Source organism: Mobula hypostoma, chromosome 12 (assembly GCF_963921235.1).
Source record: "Mobula hypostoma chromosome 12, sMobHyp1.1, whole genome shotgun sequence".
Lineage (NCBI taxonomy): Eukaryota > Metazoa > Chordata > Chondrichthyes > Myliobatiformes > Myliobatidae > Mobula > Mobula hypostoma.
In genome coordinates, this window is record NC_086108.1 from 75,690,624 (window position 1) to 75,715,188 (window position 24,565).

At 42.1% G+C, this 24,565-nt stretch overlaps 2 protein-coding genes across 4 annotated transcripts in view; one reads left to right on the top strand and one right to left on the bottom strand.

Moving 5' to 3' along the window:
- The window catches only part of mutyh (mutY DNA glycosylase), a 47,695-nt gene extending 45,005 nt beyond the window's left edge, over positions 1-2,690 (bottom strand). The window contains exon 1 of one of the 2 annotated variants that reach the window (XM_063064424.1): positions 2,578-2,690. The gene's annotated coding sequence lies outside the window, so the exon portion shown is untranslated. Of the gene's footprint in view, positions 1-2,450 lie in introns of both variants that reach the window. The other variant, XM_063064425.1, reaches the window with a different exon arrangement.
- An 81-nt stretch (positions 2,691-2,771) lies between these two features.
- On the top strand, positions 2,772-24,510 carry toe1 (target of EGR1, exonuclease). Of its 2 annotated transcripts, XM_063064427.1 has the most exons (8): positions 2,775-2,977; positions 3,669-3,841; positions 3,925-3,965; positions 4,412-4,508; positions 7,620-7,778; positions 9,307-9,566; positions 17,293-17,464; positions 19,074-24,510. In XM_063064427.1, exons 2-8 carry the CDS (start codon positions 3,731-3,733, stop codon positions 19,758-19,760), a joined length of 1,527 nt encoding a protein of 508 aa, XP_062920497.1. In that variant the 5' UTR covers positions 2,775-2,977; positions 3,669-3,730; the 3' UTR covers positions 19,761-24,510. The 2 variants fall into 2 exon arrangements, with proteins under 2 accessions (XP_062920498.1, XP_062920497.1); XM_063064428.1 differs by lacking the exon at positions 7,620-7,778 and having other exon boundaries at positions 2,772-2,977.
- Positions 24,511-24,565: the final 55 nt, after the last annotated feature.

Here is a 24,565-nt window from a genome sequence, read left to right on the forward strand (position 1 = left end):
CATGCGTATCGTGCGCATGTAATGTGTGCATGCGCGTACGTGCTGATGTTTTTCCGATTGTTTTGCCTTCATCTTCCCGACTACACTGTACATACATTATTTCTTCTTTTATAGGTTGTGTAGTTATATCATTCCTGCTTTTACTATATGTTAGTGTTATTTTAGATTTTATGTGTTATTTGGTATGATTTGGTAGGTTATTTTTTGGGTCTGGGAATGCCCAAAAATTTTCCCCATATAAATTAATGGTAATTGCTTCTTCGCTTCACGCCATTTCGGCACGAAAGGCTCCATAGAAACGCTCTACCTTAGCGGGGGAAATACGGGAGAAGAGCGGTCCCGTATGGGACAAATCAATTTAGCCCAATATACGGGATGTCCCAGCAAATATGGGACAGTTGGCAACCCTATGTTCAAGTTCAACAGTGCGTGACAGGGAATGAAGAAAGGTGCAGCTGACTCATATCGTTTCCTCACGGCCCGGTAGCACATGCTTTGCGACCCTGTGGCTGGGGACCACTGCCATAGAATACCTTCCAATAAATTAACCACTACTGATGTCAGGATCATCAGCCTAACCTTATTCTTAGAGCCTCTTTAAACCGCGGAACCCCATTAGCGATCCTCCAATCGTCTGGCACCTCACCCATGGTTAAGGACCTTTTAAATATCTTTGCTAAGGTCCTGGGTATTTATCCACCCTAATCTGCCTTAAGACTGCAAACACCTCCTCCTCTGAAATCCGTATATAGACCATGACCTCACTCTATATATTCTGTCCACCTCCCAAGTACAATTGCAAAAAATCAATTTAAGATCGCTCCCATCTCTTTCAGCTCCACACATAGATGATCACTCTGATCTTCCAGACGACCAATTCTGTCCCTTTTGCTCTTAATATATCTGGAGAAGCCCTTAGGATTCTCCTTCACTTTGTCTTTTAGAGTAACCTTATGCCTTCTTTTCACCCTTTAAGCACTTTAAGAGAAAGTCAGCAGAGGTAAAATGTGTTGAATAATATTCTTTCTTGTTCACACTAGGCACATGTCAGGAAACAATGAAATATGAGTGCAGTTCCATCAATACTCAGGAGTCTTAACACTATTCCAGACAAAGCAGCCCACTCGATTGGTATCTGATCCACCAACAAAATACTTAAAGCTTTAACAATTACTGCCCAGTGACTGCTGTGTACATTCTATAAAATATTCCACAGCCACTCGGCGAGGTTAGTCCCAGCCTTGCCAAAACCTGCAACCTCTATCGCTAAGGCCATGGATACACTTTGCTTTTCCTTTATTCATTTGGCCAAAATCCCAACTCAGCAGTGTTCTGAGTGCATCTACAGTTGTTCAAGTAGGTGGTTTACTCCCACCTTCCTATGGGCAATCAGGAACGGGCAACAAATCAACAAAAAGAGAAAAAGTCTATTTAATTACACAATATGTTTCCCAATTTGATATTCTCTAATCCAGAAAATTCTATAATTTTAATCAATATCTTATTAAAGCAAAATCTGCAAATGTTAGAAATCTGAAATTTAAAAGAAACAGAAGCTTTGATTGGGCACCAATCTCCATTTACAAGGATGACTCTGAACTTCCAGTTACCTCTCACTTTAAATCTCTATCCATTCCATTCTGACTGTAATGGCTTTGGCTATTCCAAGAAAGCCCAACATAAAGCTCAGAGAGTAGTACCACATCTGTCTTCTTCCATCTAGACATGTTACAGACCTTGGGACTCAATACTGAATTCAACAATTCCACATAACTATGTTTTCGAACAATCTGCTTCACCATCATTGTTGTGCAATATTAAAGAAGCCCCCTCTCCCTTCCCCCCATTCACGGGCAACTTTAACACAGTCCCCTTTCCACTCCCTCTCCCCACAGATGTAGCCTGATGTGTTGAATACTTCCAGTAATCTGTTGTTTCACCTCTCCATTCACTGGTGTGCTCTGCATCTCATTATTCTAAGATTGCATTTGTTATCTCTCTACCGTCTTTCGGTTCATCATCTTGTCTTTACTCTCCTCAGGATAACTCTTTTGCATTTAATTAATCTTGGATGACATCAAGTGCATTTATTTAACCTGAACAATCTCGGTCTTCATACTTTCATTCACTCATTTTGTTCTCTCCACCAACCCCTCTCTGCAACTTAATTCACATTTATTTTCTCACTTTTCCAGTTGGGAGGACCTAGAACAAATAGTTCAGGAGTCCACCATTATACACGTGTTGACTCCTCAGCATCAGGGGTTTATATTGTGTTTGCAGATGAGCTCCACAACCACATATGTAAATCCAACCTAGGTTCCTGTATTGAAGGATACAGGATACGTGAAATTACTGAGCGTTTGTGTTAAAAGTTGTCAAATTATTTTATATCTCAGCTGCCATTGAAAATAACGAAGCTAGAGAGCCAGTTGTGCAGCACAACGTACCTTGCAGCCGTGCCGAGTGAGAAATGCTACAAGTGGGTAACACCACCGACTGTATTCAAGGGGGATTTTCGTTAAAGAATGACCCCCAAAGAGCAGTTTATTCGTTCACCAGTAAGAGAGTACTTACGGGTTCCGCTACCCTTTTGGTCGGGAGAAAGGAAAGGAAAGGAGAGGTCGTCAATCTTCCACACAAAGCTGCTAGGTTGACTTTAGTTTGCCGTCGCGCCGAAGGCTGAGCCTGCGCTGTTCCTCATCAGAGCGCGACCGGTGGAGGAAAAGGACCCGAGCGCCGGTAAGCTGTGCGAGGGCTGGTTGTTTCCTGGCGACCATGCAGGGTGAAGTGAGGCTGGAAGGGGAGTCCGTTCTTTTTCTCGTATCTCCCACCTGGTAGTTGTTATTGCCAGATCTGAAGAATTCATCATTCGGTAGTTGTACAGTGCTGACGAGAGAAGGAGGAGCAGCGGAAGGAAAGGTTTGGGAAAAGTGTAAACGGGAAAGAAAGGACAACTGCTAACAGAAAGTTGAAGGTGAGGAGAAGGGCAGGTGGAGTAAAGTGGGAAGGAGGGGAGGAGATGAGAGTGAAGGGAGAAATAGGGAAAAACTGGAAAATAGGAAGCAGACAGCAGTGAAGCAAGAGGAGAAGGCATTTAGTCTACGTTTTATGTTAACACACTTGTGCATTTGAGCTACACGCAATGCTAAAAGCGGTTACCTACGTTTGTATTTTCTGTAATTGTTTAAAGGATAGAATTGTACAGCTAACATAAACTTACTTAATAAACGGGTTTGCTGCAATTGCGGAAGATTATTTTAATTTCAAGTTATTTTTGAGTTTATATTTAAGGAAAAGTACTTTGATATGAACTGTTTCACCTACAGAGAATAAATGAGGCCTCCTAAAACACTAATCACTGCGTGGTATTGACATAAATTTTGAGGTTATTTAGAATAAAAAGGATCATTCACTAAATTTGAATCCTGAGAAAATATACTATGTATGTATTATACTTTGGGGGCCTGAATTGGTAAAGGGAACAAAGTTGAAGCAGTTTACAGTGACAGTAGTTGCTCTTTGTGTGGAATTAAACAATATAGAATTAAAGTTAGATTTTCTTAAATAAAAATGCTGTAGTTCTAAAATGGACAAATTGCTTTGTAACAGATTCTAATAGCATAAAAATTAACACTTAACTGTTTATCTTATTTAACAATTTCTAGGTTTCGATCCATGAGGAAAAGTGCATTTAAGTATAACATTTTTGTCTGAGCATCTGCTAAAGATGTCCTTAATGCAAATTCCTGTCGTTGATGTTCACATTGATAATTTTAAAGAGATATGGCCATCTATGCTGCTTGCAGTCAGGACAGCGAGTTTCATAGCCCTTGATACTGTGAGTGCTGCATTTATTGTTTTAAAGAGTTTTGCAATAATATTTAAAATAAAAGTATTTATATTTGTATGTTCTCCACCCAGGAACTTAGTGGACTTGGGGCACGAAAAGCTTTACTGGCACAGTGAGTAGAAAATTGAGTTATAATTAATAACTCTGAGCTGTGGTGTTGTGCTGGAGATGTGCTTGAGTGTTATGAAAAAGGTTGGTGGCTGCTGAGAAGAGGATTAAGCCATTCCCAATTATTTGCTGTACATCAGGTTACCTGAAAATGGAGCATAACTGATCCAGGGAATTTTATTGGGTGTTGCATCCCTTATTTTCACCAAAATTGTTCCTTAGTGGTTGTTAATCATCTTAAAAATCCCTCATATTAAAATAAATTATCATAATCAATCAATGTCAAGCCAAATCATTGATTACTACTTCAACCCCTCACCAAGCTGGATATAATCAAATCTTGCACTCCGTAGCATAAAGGGAGAGGGAAATTCCCCATAACTTGGTTTTTCTCTTGTAGAGGGTGAAGTGTCTATTTCTAATGATAGATCGAATGATTTGTGTTCACAGATCAGTTGAAGATCGATATAAAGCAATATGTCAGGCTGCCAGAACTCGTTCCATTCTGTCTCTTGGGGTTGCAAGTTTCAAAGAGCTTTCAAACAAAGTAAGGGTCTTCTATTTTATGACTTTTGGTTCTTCAGAGAAGCCCTGAAATAAGTTGTTTTACCGGAGGATTGGCGTATTGCTCATGTTGTTCCATTGTTTAAAAAGGGTTCTAAGAGTAAACCTAGCGATTGTCGGCCTGTGAGTTTGACATCAGTGGTGGGTAAATTGATGGAAAGTATTCTTAGAGATGGTATATATAATTATCTGGATAGACAGGGTCTGATTAGGAACAGTCAACATGGATTTGTGCGTGGAAAGTCATGTTTGACAAATCTTATTCAATTTTTTGATGAGGTTACTAGGAAAGTTGACGAGGGTAAAGCGTTGGATGTTGTCTATATGGACTTCAGTAAGGCCTTTGACAAGGTTCTACACGGAAGGTTAGTTAGGAAGGTTCAATCGTTAGGCATTAATATCGAAGCAGTAAAATGGCTGGATGGGAGGTGCCAGAGAGTAGTGGTGGATAACTGTGTGTCAAATTGGAGGACAGTGTGTAGCAGTGTGCCTCAGGGATCTGTACTGGGTCCAATGTTGTTTGTCATATATATTAATGATCTGGATGATGGGGTGGTAAATTGGATGAGTAAGTATGCAGATGATACTAAGATAGGTGGCGTTGTGGATAATGAAGTAGGTTTTCAAAGCTTGCAGAGAGATTTAGGCCATTTAGAAGAGTGGGCTGAAAGATGGCAGATGGAGTTTAATGCTGAAAAATGTGAGGTGCTACATTTTGGTAGGACTAATCAAAATAGGACATACATGGTAAATGGTAGGGCATTGAAGAACGCTGTAGAACAGAGGGATCTAGGAATAATGGTGCATAGTTCCCTAAAGGTGGAATCTCATGTGGATAGGGTGGTAAAGAAAGCTTTTGGTATGCTGGCCTTTATAAGTCAGAGCATTGAGTATAGGAGTTGGGATGTAATGTTGAAATTGTATAAGGCATTGGAAAGCCCAAATTTGGAGTATTGTGTACAGTTCTGGTCACCAAATTACAGGAAAGATGTCAATAAAATTGAGAGAGTACAGAGGAGGTTTACTAAAATGTTGCCTGGGTTTCATCTCCTAAGTTACAGAGAAAGGTTGAACAAGTTAGGTCTTTATTCTTTGGAGCGTAGTAAGGTTGAGAGGGGACTTGATAGAGGTGTTTAAAATTATGAAGGGGATTGATAGAGTTGACGTGGATAGGCTTTTTCCATTGAGAGTGGGGGAGATTCAAACAAGAGGACATGAGTTGAGAGTTAAAGGGCAAAAGTTTAGGGTAACATGAGGGGGAACTTTTTTACTCAGAGAGTGGTAGCTGTGTGGAACGAGCTTCCAGCAGAAGAGGCAGGTTCGATGTTGTCGTTTAAAGTTAAATTGGATAGATATATGGACAGGAAGGGAATGGAGGGCTATGGACCGAGTGCAGGTTGGTGGGACTAGGTGAGAGTAGGAGTAGAAGGGCCGAGATGGCCTGTTTCCATGCTGTAATTGTTATATGGTTATATGGTTACTTTTCACCACATCGTGAGATGAGGTCACCTGAAATGTCACTTGTTTGTGTTTGGTCACTGTTGTAACATATCTAGATCTTGGCTTTATTGTGTTTTCAAAGCACATTCATTATCTCCTATCCCTTAAAAGACCTGGCATTGATTGGGAGTTTGCCATGACCCCAATGTCTGCAAAAATAATACAAATTAAAAACCTTAAAAATAGCGATCTGTCTCCATTTTTATAATGTGAGAATTGGTCAATTTGTGGGACATTTATTGGACAGGAAGAGAAAGCAATGGAAAGGAAGATGGAAAATGCAGGGAGGTCTCCCAGATGTCCATATGAACTTAGGTTATTGTAGAATTGTGCTTCATTTCACCTTGGCCCTGAATGATGTGAGGGTATCTTTAACAAGTGTTTGTGGGTAACAGTTCTGAGTTAGGTCTGTTTTCTCAATTAGGAAATGGAGAGCAAGGAAGAGAGGATGGATGACAAGAGCAACCAAAGCTCAAACTCACCTATTTTTATTTTAAACTTTACCACTCTGGTTTCCATTTTGCTCTCATTAATTGATATGTAAAAGTACCTCTCCATTCTGGCCAGATTGTGGTGATCCTCACATTTTCCTTTGCAATGTTGTTTTGTTCTTTGGAAATGGCTAAAGGTTTGGAGTTGTGTATTGTCCATATGCACAAGACAGCTACAGAATATGGGTCAAGATAGAAGGGTTTGTGAATGGTTGAGGGGAGAATTTGTGAACGAGCCAGTACTGGTGATGGGAGGGAGGGGATGGTGGTGGTGCCAGTAGTGGCATGAGACTATGTTCTTGGGGCAACCTTGGTCAAGTGATCAGATGTTTTCTACTGAAGTGACTTGACAGTGGATCATATCAAGTGAAGGATTTATGTTGCACAAAGTAAATTTGTGTTGGAAAGAGGAATTGAAAGAGGGTATTGATCCATGGCTGCTGATTAAGATATTGAGGTTCACAATGGTTAGGCTGATCCATCATGGCCAGAGCTGTAAGCAGCTACCATTAACACTCTATGGAGGTAGCTGGTGCTGTTTTACCAGCTGTTATTGGGATTTGAAAATCACACACTATAGTGTTCTCTTTTGTCCATGGCCTTCTGTCCTCTCCTATTAGATTTCCCCCTTTCCAGCCCTTTATTTCTTTCACCAATTGACTTCCCAGCTCTTTACTTCACCCCTCCCCTTCTCCCAGTTACGGGTAACACCTACTACCTTGTACTTATTCCTCTGACTTCTAATTTCTTTTCCCCATCCTGATGAAGGGTTTCAACCCAAAACATTGACTGTCTGTTCATTTCTGTTGATGCTGTGTGGCCTGCTGAGTTTCTCCAGCGTTTTGTGTATATTATTTTGATTTTCAGCACCTGCAGATTTTCTCTTGTTTGTGTCCAAATATAGTGTTGCCAGCACTTGTCAGATATTTCCAAAGTGTCAGGATTTTCATGATTCAGTTTCCCATTATTTTCTGTAACAGAACTTTACAATGTATTTTAAAATGGAATATTTGCACCAGGGTGATGTTGTAATGTGGTTATGGATATTTATAATCCATATTGTATGTTAACTAATCGGCTAATTCCCACTATAATTATTTCAGCCAGGTAGTGCATATTTGAGCCAGGTATACAATCTCACGCTGCTATGCATGGATGAATATATAATTGAGCCACAATCTGTTCAGTTCCTGGTCCAGCATGGCTTTGACTTCAATAAACAGTATGCTAAAGGGATTCCATACCAGAGGGGGAATGACAAGGTAACAGCAGACTTCATTCAACTCTTATTTTTCATCTGTGCAACATTTAATGTTTCAGAATTTGTTTCTCCCACCTTTCTCCTTCCATGCTGTTTCAATTGCATTGCAAGTGTAGACTTCACCGATTTCTGTGAAATCTACTTATTGCTGCATTTGATGCTGGTTAGATGGAAGTCTTAAGCAGTCCCTTGGGATCAAGGATGACATGCTTCGAAGTCTGGTTTTGTAGTTTCTGAGAGGCCAATGAGGTTATTGTAGGAACAAAAGAACTTTTTCATAAATGGAGCAGGTTGATGGGAGCAAGTAAGTCTGTAATTTGTGACCTGGACTCTGTGTACTCCCAGTGCATGACCTCTGTATTCTCAGTGTCATTCCTAATGCCCCTTCTCCACTTTGAGTAGTCATGGGCCAGAAATACTCATGAGTAGGTGACAATGTTACATTTCTTCTGCGAGGTTTTGATCGTATCCTTGGATATTTTCCTCTGTCCACCTGATAAGCTTTTTTATGAACTCAGAACAGTGTGTCTGATTCAAACATTGTGTAGGGCATGCAACGGAGAACGTCGGCTGAACAGAACGTAAGCAGGGCCTCAATACTGGGATGTTGCCCTGGCCAAGGGCACTGATTTTGGTTCTGTTATCCTTGTGATGAATTTGGAGGATATTTGCAGAGAGAGCATTGCTGATATGTTTCCAATGCCTTAAGCATGCATCTTGCAAGTGATCCCAATCTTAGCAATATAGGAGGGTAGATATCACTGCCTAATAGACCATGAATATTGTGACAAGTCTGTGGTATTGATTCTTCAAATGCCCTTCCCCACGACCGAAGAGTATGCTGGGTCACAAGGTGGTAGTGAATTTCACTGACTGCTTTCATCTGATATATGAGGAGAAGTGGTCTTTGCTTCCCAGGGTTTAACTTTAAATCTTTATTATAGAAGGACAATGTGATATGGCGGAGGCAGATTGACATAGGACTTATGTTTTTTATGCTTTCACTGAAACATACAATGGTTGGAGCTTGACACAAATACAAATATCATCTACATACTACAGCTTGACCAAAGCTTGGGTAATTATAGGTCTCGAGTGCAGTTCTGAGGATTAGCTCCATTCTGTAGTACAGTGCAGCTCTATATAATCCCATTGTCATTTACCAGACTTCCTTAGAATGTATCCCACTTCAGATACTGTTGTCAGTTGTGATCAATCACTAAGCTAAACCATGCTTACGTTCAAAGTTCTGCATTCTTTGGGCTGTGGCATATTGTTGGAATGAAGGATCTCAAAGAACGTGTCTGAGACCCATTGACTATTCGTAGTTTTTGAAGGTTTGTGAAGTTATAAACAGACTTGTAACATAACGCTTAGGTCCAGGGTGCTGTCCAAATAATATCTATAAAGGGTCCATTTAACGATAAAAGTAAAGGATCCCTTCATTCCAATAAGTGTGCAGACTTGAAAGTAAATAACTTAACTCAATTGCTTAAACAATTGGTTACCTTTTTACATTTCATTTACAGCTTAATGAATGTCGTGGTCAGAACATCAGAGCTCTCTTTCTAGAAATCATTCAGGCAAAGAAGCCTTTAATTCTTCATAATGGACTAATTGATTTGGCATTCCTGTACCAGTGTTTTTATGCTCACCTACCAGACCAACTTATGACCTTCACAGCTGACCTATCTGAGATGTTTCCAGCTGGGATTTATGATACCAAGTATGTCTCAGAATTTGAGACTCGCTTTATGTCGTCCTACTTGGAATATGCCTACAAAAAGTGGTAAGTAGTATGAGATGTTCTTAAAACATAGAACATAGAATAGTACAGGCCCTTTGGCCCACAATGTTGTGCCAACCTTCAAACCCTGCCTCCCATATAACCCCCCCAACTTAAATTCCTCCATGTACCTGTCTAGTAGTCTCTTAAATTTCACTAATGTATCTGCCTCCACCACTGACTCAGGCAGTGCATTCCACTCACCAACCACTCTCTGAGTAAAAAACCTTCCTCTTATATCCCTCTTGAACTTCCCACCCCTTACCTTAAAGCCATGTACTGAGCAGTGGTGCCCTGGGGAAGAGGCGCTGGCTGTCCACTCTGTCTATTCCTCTTAATATCTTGTATACCTCTATCATGTCTCTTCTCATCCTCCTTCTCTCCAAAGAGTAAAGCCCTAGCTCCCTTAATCTCTGATCATAATCCATACTCTCTAAATCAGGCAGCATTCTGGTAAATTTCTTCTGTACCCTTTCCAATGCTTCCATATCCTTCCTATAGTGAGGCAACCAGAATTGGACACAGTACTCCAAGCGTGGCCTAACCAGAGTTTTATAGAGCTGACACATAAAAGTTGCTGGTGAACGCAGCAGGCCAGGCAGCATCTCTAGGAAGAGGTGCAGTCAACGTTTCAGGCCGAGACCCTTCGTCAGGACTAACTGAGGGAAGAGTGAGTAAGGGATTTGAAAGTTGGAGGGGGAGGGGGAGATCCAAAATGATAGGAGAAGACAGGAGGGGGAGGGATGGAGCCAACAGCTGGACAGGTGATAGGCAAAAGGGATACCAGAGGATCATGGGACAGGAGGTCCGGGAAGAAAGACAAGGAGGTGGGGGTGACCCAGAGGATGGGCAAGGGGTATATTCAGAGGGACAGAGGGAGAAAAAGGAGAGTGAGAGAAAGAATGTGTGTATAAAAATAACTAACAGATGGGGAACGAGGGTGGGGTGGGGCATTAGTGGAAGTTAGAGAAGTCAATGTTCGTGCCATCAGGTTGGAGGCTATCCAGACGGAATATAAGGTGTTGTTCCTCCAACCTGAGTGTGGCTTCATCTTTACAGTAGAGGAGGCCGTGGATAGACACGTCAGAATGGGAATGGGATGTGGAATTAAAATGTGTGGCCACTGGAAGATCCTGCTTTCTCTGGCGGACAGAGCGTAGGTGTTCAGCAAAGTGGTCTCCCAGTCTGCGTCGGGTCTTGCCAATATATGAAAGGCCACATCAGGAGCACCTGACGCAGTATATCACCCTACTTTCACAGCTATCTGGACTATTCCTCTTCTCACCCTGTCTCTTGCAAAAACGCCATCCCCTTCTCGCAATTCCTCCGTCTCTGCCGCATCTGCTCTCAGGATGAGGCTTTTCATTCTAGGACAAGGGAGATGTCTTCCTTTTTTAAAGAAAGGGGCTTCCCTTCCTCCACTATCAACTCTGCTCTTAAATGCATCTCCCCCATTTCACGTACATCTGCTCTCACTCCATCCTCCCACCACCCCACTAGGAATAGGGTTCCCCTGGTCCTCACCTACCACCCCACCAGCCTCCGGGTCCAACATATTATTATATTATTCTCCGTAACTTCCGCCACCTCCAACGGGATCCCACCACTAAGCACATCTTTCCCTCCCCCCCCCCCGCATTCCGCAGGGATCGCTCCCTATGCAACTCCCTTGTCCATTCGTCCCACCCATCCCTCCACACTGATCGCCCTCCTGGCACTTATCCGTGTAAGCGGAACAAGTGCTGCACATGCCCTTACACTTCCTCCCTTACCACCATTCAGGGCCCCAAACAGTCCTTCCAGGTGAGGCAACACTTCACCTGTGAGTCGGCTGGGGTGATGTACTGCGTCCAGTGCTCCCGATGTGGCCTTTTATATATTGGCGAGACCCGACGCAGACTGGGAGACCGCTTTGCTGAACTCCTACGCTGTGTCCACCAGAGAAAACAGGATCTCCCAGTGGCCACACATTTTAATTCCACATCCCATTCCCATTCTGACATGTCTATCCACGGCCTCCTCTACTGTAAAGATGAAGCCACACTCAGGTTGGAGGAACAACACCTTATATTCCGTCTGGGTAGCCTCCAACCTGATGGCATGAACATAGACTTCTCTAACTTCCGCTAATGCCCCACCTCCCCTTCGTTCCCCATCTGTTACTTATTTTTATACACACATTCTTTCTCTCACTCTCCTTTTTCTCCCTCTGTCCCTCTGAATATACCCCTTGCCCATCCTCTGGGTCACCCCCCCCCCCCGCTTGCCTTTCTTCCCGGGCCTCCTGTCCCATGATCTTCTGGTATCCCTTTTGCCAATCACCTGTCTAGCTCTTGGCTCCATCCCTCCCCCTCCTGTCTTCTCCTATCATTTTGGATCTCCCCCTCCCCCTCCAACTTTAAAATCCCTTACTCACTCTTCCTTCAGTTAGTCCTGACGAGGGGTCTCGGCCTGAAATGTCGACTGCACCTCTTCCTAAAGATGCTGCCTGGCCTGCTGCATTCACCAGCAACTTTTATGTGTGTGGCTTGAATTTCCAGCATCTGCAGAATTCCTGTTGTTTGCGTTTTATAGAGCTGCATCATTACTTCGCGACTCAAACTCTATCCCTCAACTTATGAAAGCTAACACCCCATGAGCTTTCTTAACTATCCTATCTACCTGTGAGGCACCTTTCAGGGATCTGTGGACATGTACCCCCAGATCCCTCTGCTCCTCCACACTACCAAGTATCCTGCCATTTACTTTGTACTCAATGTGGGCACGTGGCCAAGTGGTTAAGGCATTGGACTAGTGACCTGAAGGTCGTGAGTTCGAGCCCCAGCCAAGGCAGCGTGTTATGTCCTTGAGCAAGGCACTTAATCACACAGTGCTCTGTGACAACACTGGTGTCAAGCTGTATGGGTCCTCATCCCTTGGACAACATCGGTGTCGTGCAGAGGGGAGACTTGCAGCATGGGCAACTGCCGGTCTTCCATACAACCCTGACCAGGCCTGTGCCCTAGGTACTCGCAAGACTAACGGATGCCTTAACTTTATACTTGGAGTTTGTCCTTCCAAAGTGTACCACCTCACACTTCTCTGGGTTGAACACCATCTGCCGCTTCTCAGCCCACTTCTGCATCCTATCAATGTCTCTGCAATCCGCAACAATCCTCTACACTGTCTGCAATACCACCAACCTTTGTGTCATCTGCAAACTTGCCAACCCACCCTTCTACCCCTAGGTCGTTAATAAAAATCACGAAAAGCAGAGGTCCCAGAACCGATCCTTGTGGGACACCACTAGTCACAACCGTCCAATCTGAATGTACTCCCTCCACCACTTCTGCAGGCAAGCCAATTCTGAATCCACCTGGCCAAACCTCCCTGGATCCCATGCCTTCTGACTTTCTGAGTAGGCCTACCGTGTGGAACCTTGTCAAATGCCTTACTAAAACCCATGTAGATCACATCCACTGCACTACCCTCATCTATATGCCTGGTCACCTCCTCAAAGAAATCTATCAGGCTTGTTAGACACGATCTGCCTTTCACAAAGCCATGCTGACTGTCTCTGATAGACCATGATTCTCTAAATGCCCATAGATCCTATCTCTAAGAATCTTTTCCAACAGCTTTCCCACCACAGACTCACTGGTCTATAATTACCCGTTGCTTAACGAAGCCTGCCGAATAATCACGGGCACACTGCGCCCCACACCCATTAACATCATTTACAGACATGCAGGCATTGCTCCCCCAGAGATCTGAAGACACACTACAACAAAAATTGAAAAAGGTAAACAGAACTCGGATCCATGGCACCCACTACATCATCATGTGCCAGTTTCCAACTGCCTAAAATCAAGGAAAAGTTTTGCTACAGCGGAGGAACTACCGCACGGAACATACAGGATTTACCTCTGGCAACAAACAGAAGCCAGAACCCCACCAAACAATACAGTGCAAGACCCCACAGAAATGTTACCAGACGGGGCACTGCTTGACAGACGGAACTGGTGCACTCTCAACAGAGCGAGAGCGGGAGTTTGTAGGACGGGAGACAATATGGTGAAGTGGGGTTTAAAGACCAGCTAATCCTGTGAGTGTGGCGAAAGGGTGCAGAACATTGAACACGTTCTGTGCAACTGCCCACTCTCACCTGATTTAGCTGACACTGACCTGCTCAACATCAACCAAACAACACTAGAGTGGCTGGCTGTCTGGTGTGACAAGTTATGATGATAAATTACCCAGACTATCCCTACTACCTTTTTTGAACAAGGGGACAACATTCACCTCCCTCCAATCCTCCAGTACCATTCCCATGGACAACGAGGGCATGAAGATCCGAGCCAGAGGCTCAGCAATCTCTTCCCTCGCCTCGTGGAGCAGCCTGGGGAATATTCCGTCAGGCCCCAGGGACTTATCCATCCTAATATATTTTAACAACTCCAACACCTCCTCTCCCTTAATATCAACATGCTCCAAAACATCAACCTCATTCATATTGTCCTCACTGTCATCAAGTTCCCTCTCATTGGTGAATACCGAAGAGAAGTATTCATTGAGGACCTCGCTCACTTCCACAGCCTCCAGGCACATGTTCCTACCTTTATCTCTAATCGGTCCTACCTTTCCTCCTGTCATCCTTTTGTTCTTCACATAATTGAAGAATGCCTTGGGGTTTTCCTTTACCCTACTCACCAAGGCCTTCTCATGCCCCCTTCTTGCTCTCCTCAGCCCCTTCCTTGCTGCCTTATATTCCTCAATAGACCCATCTGATCCTTGCTTCCTAAACCTCATGTATGCTGCCTTCTTCCACCTGACTAGATTTTCCACCTCACTTGTCACCTGTGGTTCCTTCACACTACCATTCTTTATCTTCCTCACCGGGATAAACTTATCCCTAACATCCAGCAAGAAATCCCTAAACATCAACCACATGTCCATAGTACATTTCCCTGCAAAAACATCACTTCAATTCACACCTGCAAGTTCCAGCCTTATAGCCTCATAATTTGCCCTTCCCCAATTAAAAATGTTCCTGTCCTCTCTGATTCTGTCCTTTTCCATGATAATGCTCTAAAGTCCAGGGAGTGGTGGTCACTGTCCCCCAGATGCTCACCCACTGAGAAATCTGTGACCTGACCCAGTTTGTTACCTAATACTAGATCTAGTATGGCAATCCCCCTAGTCGGCCTGTCAACATACTGTGACAGGAATCCGTCCTGGACACACTTAACAAACTCTGCCCCGTCTAAACCATTGGAACTAATCAGGTGCCAATCAATATTAGGGAAGTTAAAGTTCTCCTGAGTTAAAGGACTAAAGATAAAGATTTAAAGATTAACTTCGTTTATCGCATGAAAAAATAAATATACAATGAAATATATCGTTTGCATCAAATCATATCAGGGAGGATTGTGCTGGTGGGAGGAGAGGGGGCAGCTCACAAGTGTCACCACACATCTGGTGCAACAGCATGCCCACAGCTCATTAACCCTGAACTTGTATGTCTTTGGAATGTGGTACAAGATGGTAGCACTCAGAAGAAGCACATGTTGTCCAGGAACAACATACAAACTCCTCATGGACAACGGTGGAGGTGAACCCCACTCTTACAGCTGGTCCTGTATTAAGAAGATAAGAAACAGGAGCAGGAGTCAGCCATCTGGCCTATCAAACCTGCTCTGCCATTCAATAAGATCATGGCTGACCTGACCATGGACTTATCTCCACATACTTGCCTTTTCCCCATATCTCATAACTCTCCTACTATGCAATAACTATGTAATAATATTACACTAACTGCTATGTTACTGTGCTGGCTACAGTAGAAAAATAATGGGAATCTTGTATGTTTAAAAACCATTTTTGATCTATTTGGGTGTGATGTGGGGGGGGTGCAAGCATGAATATTTTTATAAATTGTGGAAAAGCTGGAGTTAAAATATATTGCTAATTGCTGCAGCTAATGCATTCAGCATGCAAAATAATCAAACAAAAGAGTCACATGTACCAAGTTACAGTGAAGAAATGGTCTTGAATGTTGTTCATACAGATCAATTGATTACAGCAGTGCATTGCAGTAAAGCAAAGTAAAACAAAAGTGCAGAATAAAGTGTTACAATTACAGAGAGGAGTGTAGTGCAGGTTGACAAGGTGCAAGGTCAGATCGAGTTAAATTGCAAGATTAAGAGTTTATCTTGTACTGGGGAGCCATTCAACAGTATTATAGCAGCAGGATAGAAGACCATAAGATATAGGAGCATATTTAGGCCATTTGACCCACCATTTTGTCATGGCTGATCCATTTCTCTTTCAGCTCCAATCTCCTGCCTTCTCCCTGTATACCCCTTCATGCCCTGACTAATCAAGAATCTGTCAACCTCTGCCTTAAATATACCCAGTGACTTGACCTCTACAGCCGCCTGTGGCAATGAATTCCACAAATTTGACAGAAGCTGTCCTTGAGCCTGGTGCTATATGATTTCAGACTTTTGTATCTTCTGCGTGAAGGGAGCGGGAAGAAGAGAGAATGTCTGCGATAAGTGGGGTTTTTGTTTATACTGGCTGCTTTACTGAGGCATCAAGAAGTGTAAGCAGAGAGGAGGCTGGTTCCTGTGATGTGCTGAGCTGTGTCCACAACTCTGCATTTTCCTGCACTCACAGGCAGAGCCGTTGCCATAAGCCACAGTTCATCTAGGTCGGATGCTTTCTATGATCCATCAACGAAAATTTGTAAGGGTCTACGAGAGCGTGCTAGATTTCTTTAGCCTGCTGACAAGGTAGAGGTGCTGGTGCGCTTTCTTGGCTGCACTGTCTATATGGTTAGCCCATGAGAGACTATTGGTGATATTAACTCTTAGGAACTTGAAGCTTGCAACCTCAACACCATTATGTATACAGCAGCATAGGCACCACCCCACTAGTTAACGACCAGCTCTTTTGTTTTCCTGACATTGCGGGAAAGATTGTTGTCATAACACCATGTCACTAGGCTCTCTACCTCCTTTATGTACTCTGATTCATCTTTATTTGAGAACCAGCCACTAGGGTGCTATCATGCAAAGTTGTAAATGCAGTTAGAGCAGAATCTGGCCATGCAGTTATGAGTATACGGAGAGTTGATCAGGGGCTGAGGATGCAGACTTGTGGGACACCACTGTTGAGCATAATCATGATGGAGGTGTTGCTGCCTATTCTTACTGTTTGCAGTCTGTTGTTCACAAAGTCAATTATTAATTTGCAAATGAAGATACTGAGTCCCAGATCTGGGAGTTTGGAGATCAGTTTGCTTAGAATTATAGTCTTGAAGGCAGAATGTAGTCAAAACAATAATCTAATGTGGGTGTCTTTACTGTCTGGATGCTCTCAATGAGTAGTAAAATTGTTACACTCCCACAGACACATGATATGAGCTATTATCAATAAATAGTAAAATATTAAAGGGTCTGACCAGAGGAATGTATTTTTGAAAAAGCTGTTGCTCCAAACTCTCATATGTTCTACACAGTATTTTTTGGGTCAATTTCTGCAAAACAGATATTTCCACAAAATAACTTGCACAGTTTCAATGAAAATCTCAGGAGTGGTACAATGCTAGTTGTTTTGAGTTTTGTATAGCTCTTTATTGACCTCTAGTGGCTTGTAGATTGTTTGTATACGTACCCTATTTTTTATTTATTATTGCCTGAAATCCTAAAGAATTAAGGATGCAAGGTTTATTTGTTTCAATTTACAGCAGAAGAGAGAATACCAAATTAACTGATGCAAATAACAGCCATCTCTTCATTGAGTTCTGCAATTACCGACAGGGATTTGTGGATTATATTGATTATCGCTACTGCAACCTCCCTGAGGCGGACAAGGATGTAACAGAACAGAAAAAAGTCGAAATATGTGAACAGTTTTCTGTGAGTATAACGTCTTTGGTGAAATTTGTACCCTTTTCCATAAAATTCCTCCCTTGAAGTGACTTAGACCAGGGGTCCCCAACCTTTTTCGCACCACAGACTGGCTTAATATTGATAACGCAAACACAAGGAAATCTGCAGATGTTGGAAATTCAAGCAACACACATCAAGGTTGCTGGTGAACGCAACAGGCCAGGCAGCATCTCTAGGAAGAGGTACAGTTGATGTTTCGGGCCAAGACCCTTCGTCAGGACTCACGAAGGGTCCTGACAAAGGGTTTCGGCCCGAAATGTCGACTGTACCTCTTCCTAGAGATGCTGCCTGGCCTGCTGCATTCACCAGCAACTTTGATGTGTGTTGCTTAATATCGATAATATTCTTGCAGACCGGCCAACGGGTGGTGGGGGTGGGGGGGGGGTGTTCAAGTTCAACGGTGCGTGACAGGGAATGAGGAAAGATGTAGCTAACTCATATCGTTTCATATCACCAAATCATATTGTTTCCTTGCGGCCCAGTGGTTGGGGATCACTGAGTTAGACCATAAGTGGTTTACTCTAAAATTTCTGAATACAATCCCTGAAACAATCAATCCATGGGAACAATAGCCAGATATCTTTGTATATGTTTTTCTGATGGTTATGAAGAATTGGGGATTATATGTTCAGAATAGCATAGCATGACTCTTGTAGCAGACAATATGGGTATTAATTTAATAATTGGTTCCTTGAAGTTGTTATAGCCAGGGGGTAGTTGGGATAAGCTCCCACTGCTTACTAAATGTGCCCAATGGCATGCGTCTCAAATAGCCTCTGACAACTGAAGTTCTGGTCTTCACAGTAGAACGTTTCTACTGACAGGAGAAGGGGCAAAGATGAGTTACTGGTGCCTTAAAACCTATTGCTTCAGGTAGATGGGGGTTGGCAGGTCATCTAGGAGAAGGAAAACTCTGATCTCAAACCCCCTCTGCCTTGTTGATATACCCACCCATGGGGAAGGCTACAAGAGTAAACTGCAAGAAAAACTGGAGCTGGAGTCCCTAATGCAGTCCCACATTGAGCTTAGTACAGGCAGCTCCTGCGACACCACGGGGGTGGAACTGGTTGTTTTGTGAGCAGAACTTAACTATTCAACACCAACATTCTCCAGAACAAAATGATCTCATTAAAGCTTAATAAATTATGCAGCGTGATGGCAGATGTTGGGATATTGTTTCTTAAGGTTGCACACTCTGCCATTGAAGTTAGGCCTCAGAATAAAGGCTTGGCTATGCAGAAACAAAATGAGAAATTTCTTCACTATGTTTGCAATTCTGTACTGACGGAGGCTCAGTGAGTAAATTCAAGACAGATTAGATTATTTGTGATCTAATTTGGTTAGTATAGGAAGGCAATGCTGAGGTACAAAGTCAGACACTTTAGTTGGGTAAAATAGGGCCAAGTAGCTCACTACTATTAATGTTCACGTAAGCAACGCACACAATGTTAAATGTCAACTGTATTCTTTTCTAGCTGGCCTGCCGAGTTCCTCCAGCATTTTGTGTGTGTTGTTCAGATTTCCGGTAGCTGCAGACTTTCTCTTGTTAATGTTCTTATGATATGTCTTTTAAAAGGCTTATGGATGGTGTCGTAATGGAATGAAATGCACGCTGTCACACAATATTGACCTCATCATTGACGAAGATGAACGGATCAAGGATGTTAAAAGAAAGAGGAGAAAGGCTAGAAGACGACGGAAGCAGCAGGCAGTGGATTTGAGTGATAGTGCTGTGGAACCAGTGTCGATAGATAATGTGACTCCTAACGATGGCCCTCCACAAAAGTTACTGTGTGGTAGTAGCGATGAGCAACCAGAAAAAATGGACACTGGGGAGGTTCAGGCTAAGCTTTTAAGTGATGTACAAGCTTCCAATGGCTCCATTTACGAAAAGAACACTGAAGATGATCTCTGTTCAGGAACAGATATGCAGGACTTAAGCAACAATAAAAAGGGGAATAATCCTGGGAATCAATTGTGTCCAGCAAATGAAACTGTTGTGGAAAGGAACAAAATGGAAAAATGTGATGGAGGTACGCACCGTGCTGGATTTGATGCATTCATGACTGGATTTATAATGGCTTATATTATGATGTGGAAAAATAGTGAAAATAGCACAGCCACAGATCCTTGGCTCCCAGACTGCCGTAATAAACTTTATCTGAGTGGGAAATCCATACCCTTACAGATTTCTAAAAGCTCTTTTTCAAAATCTTCAAAAGCTCACAAGGCCAAGATTGAATTGGTGTGGGGCAAACACTGAGATCTGGGCCACAAAGTTTATGGCAAATAGTTTTAAAAATAAATGATTTCCAAAACTCCCTTCAGTTTACTTTTATGGTCTTACTTAAAGTAAATGGTAAATTTCTAAAAATGAGATAGCTACTTTAAACTATCTGGTCTTTAAGCAAATATCACAATTCTTTCCCTTTTAGTTTACCTTTAGTTTATGTTTTGGAAAGTGCTTAATAGTACAGCCTCAAATTGAAATCTGATAAAGCATAAGTATTGATAGACTGCCTTTTTCTTTGAGGTACTCTGGATATTAAAGATTTAATCTTCCAGTTATTTATATTGCAGACAGTCCATTGCTTGCAGTTTGAGTAGTTTTTTAAATAACTAATGGAGAAACTCAGCGGGTCAGGCAGCATCTATGCAGAGGAATAGAGTTGATGTTTTTGACCAAGAGTTCCTCAGTATTGTGTGTGTATTGCTGTCGATTTCCAGCATTGCGTGTGTTTTTGAAGTCATTTGATCATAAAGCACTTTTCCTGTAATTAAAAATCTCATTGGATTTCTTTGATACATAGCAGCATTTTTAAAATTTAAGTGAGTCCAAGTAATTTCCTTAAATTCCTACTCCAAATATGTACTCAAGACATAAAGCAATAGTTATTCTTCAATCAGGTTATTGTGAAGCTTAAAATAAACAAGGACACTCCAGCCTGTATGTTCGTATCTTATCACTTAGTATTGGTTGTGCCTCGTGCTGGTGGGGGTAGATGGCATGTGGCTTAAGTAGGCTGCTCTAAAGGTCACATCATCAGATGAACTTTGCTGGGGAATTCAGTTGTCATTTGTGGGTTATATGGTGGAAATATTTGATTCACAAGGTAAAGTATACCACAGAATAGTTAGCCATATTCATACAAGCTAGTTAATGGTAACTCAAGATGTCAATGCCTTGATTGTATTGCTAATTATCAAGCAGTGGTGGTTACATTGAAGAAAATAGAAACATAGAAAACCTATAGCACAATACAGGCCCTTGGGCAAACAAAGCTGTGCCAAACATGTCCTTACCTTAGAGCTACCTAGGCTTACCCAAAGCCCTCTATTTTTCTAAGCTCCATGTATTCATCTAGGTGTCTCTTAAAAGACACTGTCGTTTCCACCAGCAGCCCATTCCACGCACTCACCACTTTCTGCATTTTAAAAAAAAAATTGCCCCTGACATCTACTCTGTACCTACTTCCAAGCACCCTAAAACTATGCCCTCTCATGCTAGCCATTTCAGCCCTGGGAAAAAGCCTCTGACTATCCACATGATCAATGCCTCTCGTTATCTTGTACACCTCCATCAGATCACCTGTCATCCTCCGTCACTCAAGGAGAAAAGGCTGAGTTCACTCAACCTATTCTCACGAGGCATGCTCCCCAACCCAGGCAACATCCTTGTAAATCTCCTCTGCACCCTTTCTATGGTTTCCACGTCCTTCCTGTAGTGAGGCAACCAGAATTGAGCACAGTACTCCAAGTGGGGTCTGACAAGGGTCTAATATAGCTGCAACATTATCTCTCGGCTCTTCAACTCAATCCCACGATTGATGAAGGCCAATGCACTGTATGCCTTCTTAACCATAGAGTCGACCTGCACAGCAGCTTTGAGTGTCCTATGGACTCAGACCCCAAGATCCCTCTGATCCTCCGCACTGCCAAGAGTCTTGCCATTAATGCTATATTCTACCAAAATGAACTACCTCACACTTATCTGGGTTGAACTCCATCTGCCACTTCTCAGCTCAGTTTTGCATCTTATAAATGTCCCACTGTAACCTCTGACAGCCCTCCACACTATCCACAACACCCCCAACCTTTGTGTCATCAGCAAATTTACCAACCCATCCCTTCACTTCATCTCGGTCATTTATAAAAATCACAATGAGTAGGGGGTCCCAGAACAGATCCCTGAGGCACACCACTGGTCACCGGCCTCCATGCAGAATATGACCAGTCTACAACCACTCTGCCTTCTGTGGGCAAGCCAGTTCTGGATCTACAAAGCAATATCCCCTTGGATCCTATGCCTCCTTACTTTCTCAATAAGCCTTGCATGGGGTACCTTGTCAAATGCCCTGCTAAAATCCATATACACTACATCTACAGCCTACCTTCATCAATGTGTTTAGTCACATCCTCAAAAAACATTCAAATCAGGCTCGTAAGGCACAACCTGCCTTTGACAAAGCTATGCTGACTATTCCTGATCATATTACGCCTCTCCAAATGTTCATAAATCCTGTCCCTCAGGATCATCGCCATCAACTTACCAACTACTGAAGTAAGACTCACTGGTCTATAATTTCCTGAGCTATCCCTACTCCCTTTCTTGAATAGGGAACTACATCCGCAACCCTCCAATCCTCTGGAACCTCTCCCGTCCCCATTGATGATGCAAAGATCATCGCCAGAGGCTCAGCAATCTCCTCTCGCTTCCCACAGTAGCTGGGGTACCTCACATCCGGTCCCGGTGTCTTATCCAACTTGATGCTTTCCAAAAGCTCCAGCACATCCTCTTCCTTAATATCTACATGCTCAAGCTTTTCAGTCCACTGCAAGTCATCCCTACAACCGGCAAGATCCTTTCCCATAGTGAATACTGAAGTATTCATTAAGTACCTCTGCCATCTCCTCCGGTTCCATACACACTTTTCTACTGTCATTTGATTGCTCCTATTCTGTCACATCTTATCCTCTTGCTCTTCACATACTTGTAGAATGCCTTAGGGTTTTCCTTACGAAGTCCTGACGCAGGGTCTCGGCCTGAAACGTCGACTGCACCTCTTCCTAGAGATGCTGCCTGGCCTGCTGCATTCACCAGCAACTTTTATGTGTGTTGCTAGGGTTTTCCTTAATCCTGTCTGCCAAGGCCTTCTCATGGCCCCTTCTGGCTCTCCTAATTTCATTCTTAAGCTCCTTCCTGCTAACCTTATAATCTTCTAGATCTCTATCATTACCTAGTTTTTTTTTTAAACTTTTCATAAGCTCTTTTCTTCTTGACTAGATTTACAACAGCCATTGTACTCCACGGTTCCTGTACCCTACCATCCTTTCCCCGTCTCATTGGAACATATCTATGCAGAACCCCACGCAAGTATCCCCTGAACATTTGCCTGGGGATATTTTTGGCAAATGTGCAAAAGTGCTCACTGTTAGGAACTTGAAGCATAAACTTGATCTCGGAACACATGCATTTCCTCAAAAAACTTGCTGCATGCAACTGAGTAACTTTGAAGATATGTCCTCAACTTCTGATGAAAGCAGCATATTGTTTTATAGATAATTTGATATAAGGTGTATACAATTTGCCCAAATCTAATGCAAGAGTAGTAATTCAAAGAAGTGTGAAATAAAACATTAAGCATGTCATGTCCATCACCCTTTCACTATTTGTGACTTGAGAAATGGCCTCAATTGCTGGAAACCATAATAGAAACAAAATTTTCACTTCAATTTAAAGTTTTATTATAGAGTTCTGAATTTTAAGACATTTATCAAATATCTTCATAAATATGAAAATAGATCTACAATAAACATTTTCTTCCCATTGCAAAAAATTGCATAAAATGTAGTGACAATGTAAAGGCATTATTACAAGTGCAAACAATCTAGTTACTTAAGTATCTAATAGAACCTGTTAAAAGGATAATCATAGGTCATCATTTAAACTTGCATATCTCAAAGTAAATGATACAGTACTGTGCAAAAGTCTTAGGTGCTTTCAAAATAATCAAAAAATTTACTATAAAGAGCAGTAAACAGTTTTTAAAAAACTAATTTAAGTCACCATTTGGTGTGACCACACTTCAAAACTGCATCAAATCTGATACACTCATGCAGTTTTAAACGAAAAATTGGCTGTTAGGTTGTTCCAAGTACCTTGGAGAACTTGCCACAGTGCTTCTGCAGACTTTTGCTACCTCGCTTGCTTCTGTCTGTCAAGGTAATTCCAGACAAACTCTGGTGTTGAGATCAGGGCTGTACCATCTGAAACCATAAAAATCTAGGGTGCCTAAGACTTTTGCATAGTACTGTACAAGAATGGTCATGAGATGTACTGAAACAAAACAAATTGCATTCTAAATTTAATCAATAACTCCACAGTAGACACAAAACAGCTTTCAAGTTTCCATTGAAGAACATCCTTTTCAGGGACTTTGCCCAGTTTAACATTTCTTAGAACCAACAGTTTCATAATTTCTGAGTCATTCGACGTCATTAATGAATTTTTCTTAATAAATTGGAAAGGATCACTTCATTTCACATTCTGACTCATAAACATTGTACAACTATTTGAGTTGTCTTCTTTTTGCAACCACAGTACTCCAGTTATTTATTCAATGTATACTGTTGTAATTAAACAACTTTCTGGAAAATGTACAATTAAGTTTGATTAATGAACAAATTCACATTAATATTGCTATTCAATGTCAACACTTGTGGGTTGAATTTCCACAGCATCCGTTGATACTCCATTCTTCACAGAGATTCATTTTCCATAATACAACCTATGTGACCAAATAAATCCAAATATGTACAAGGGCAAAATTACTTGTGGCAATTCTTACAAAATTACAAACCGTACAGTACTTCATTTAAAGGTTTTCCATTACAACTAGATCATTTGCAGTGGTAAATATACCAAATAGTTCAAAGTCTACAACTTTTCCATAATCATTACAAAAATAATTTTCCTAAGTCTCTAGTAGGCTTCAACATCCTATACAGCCCATTAATAAAAACAGCAAAACCGACATAGTTCCCCAAACCATATGATTTGCCTCTAGA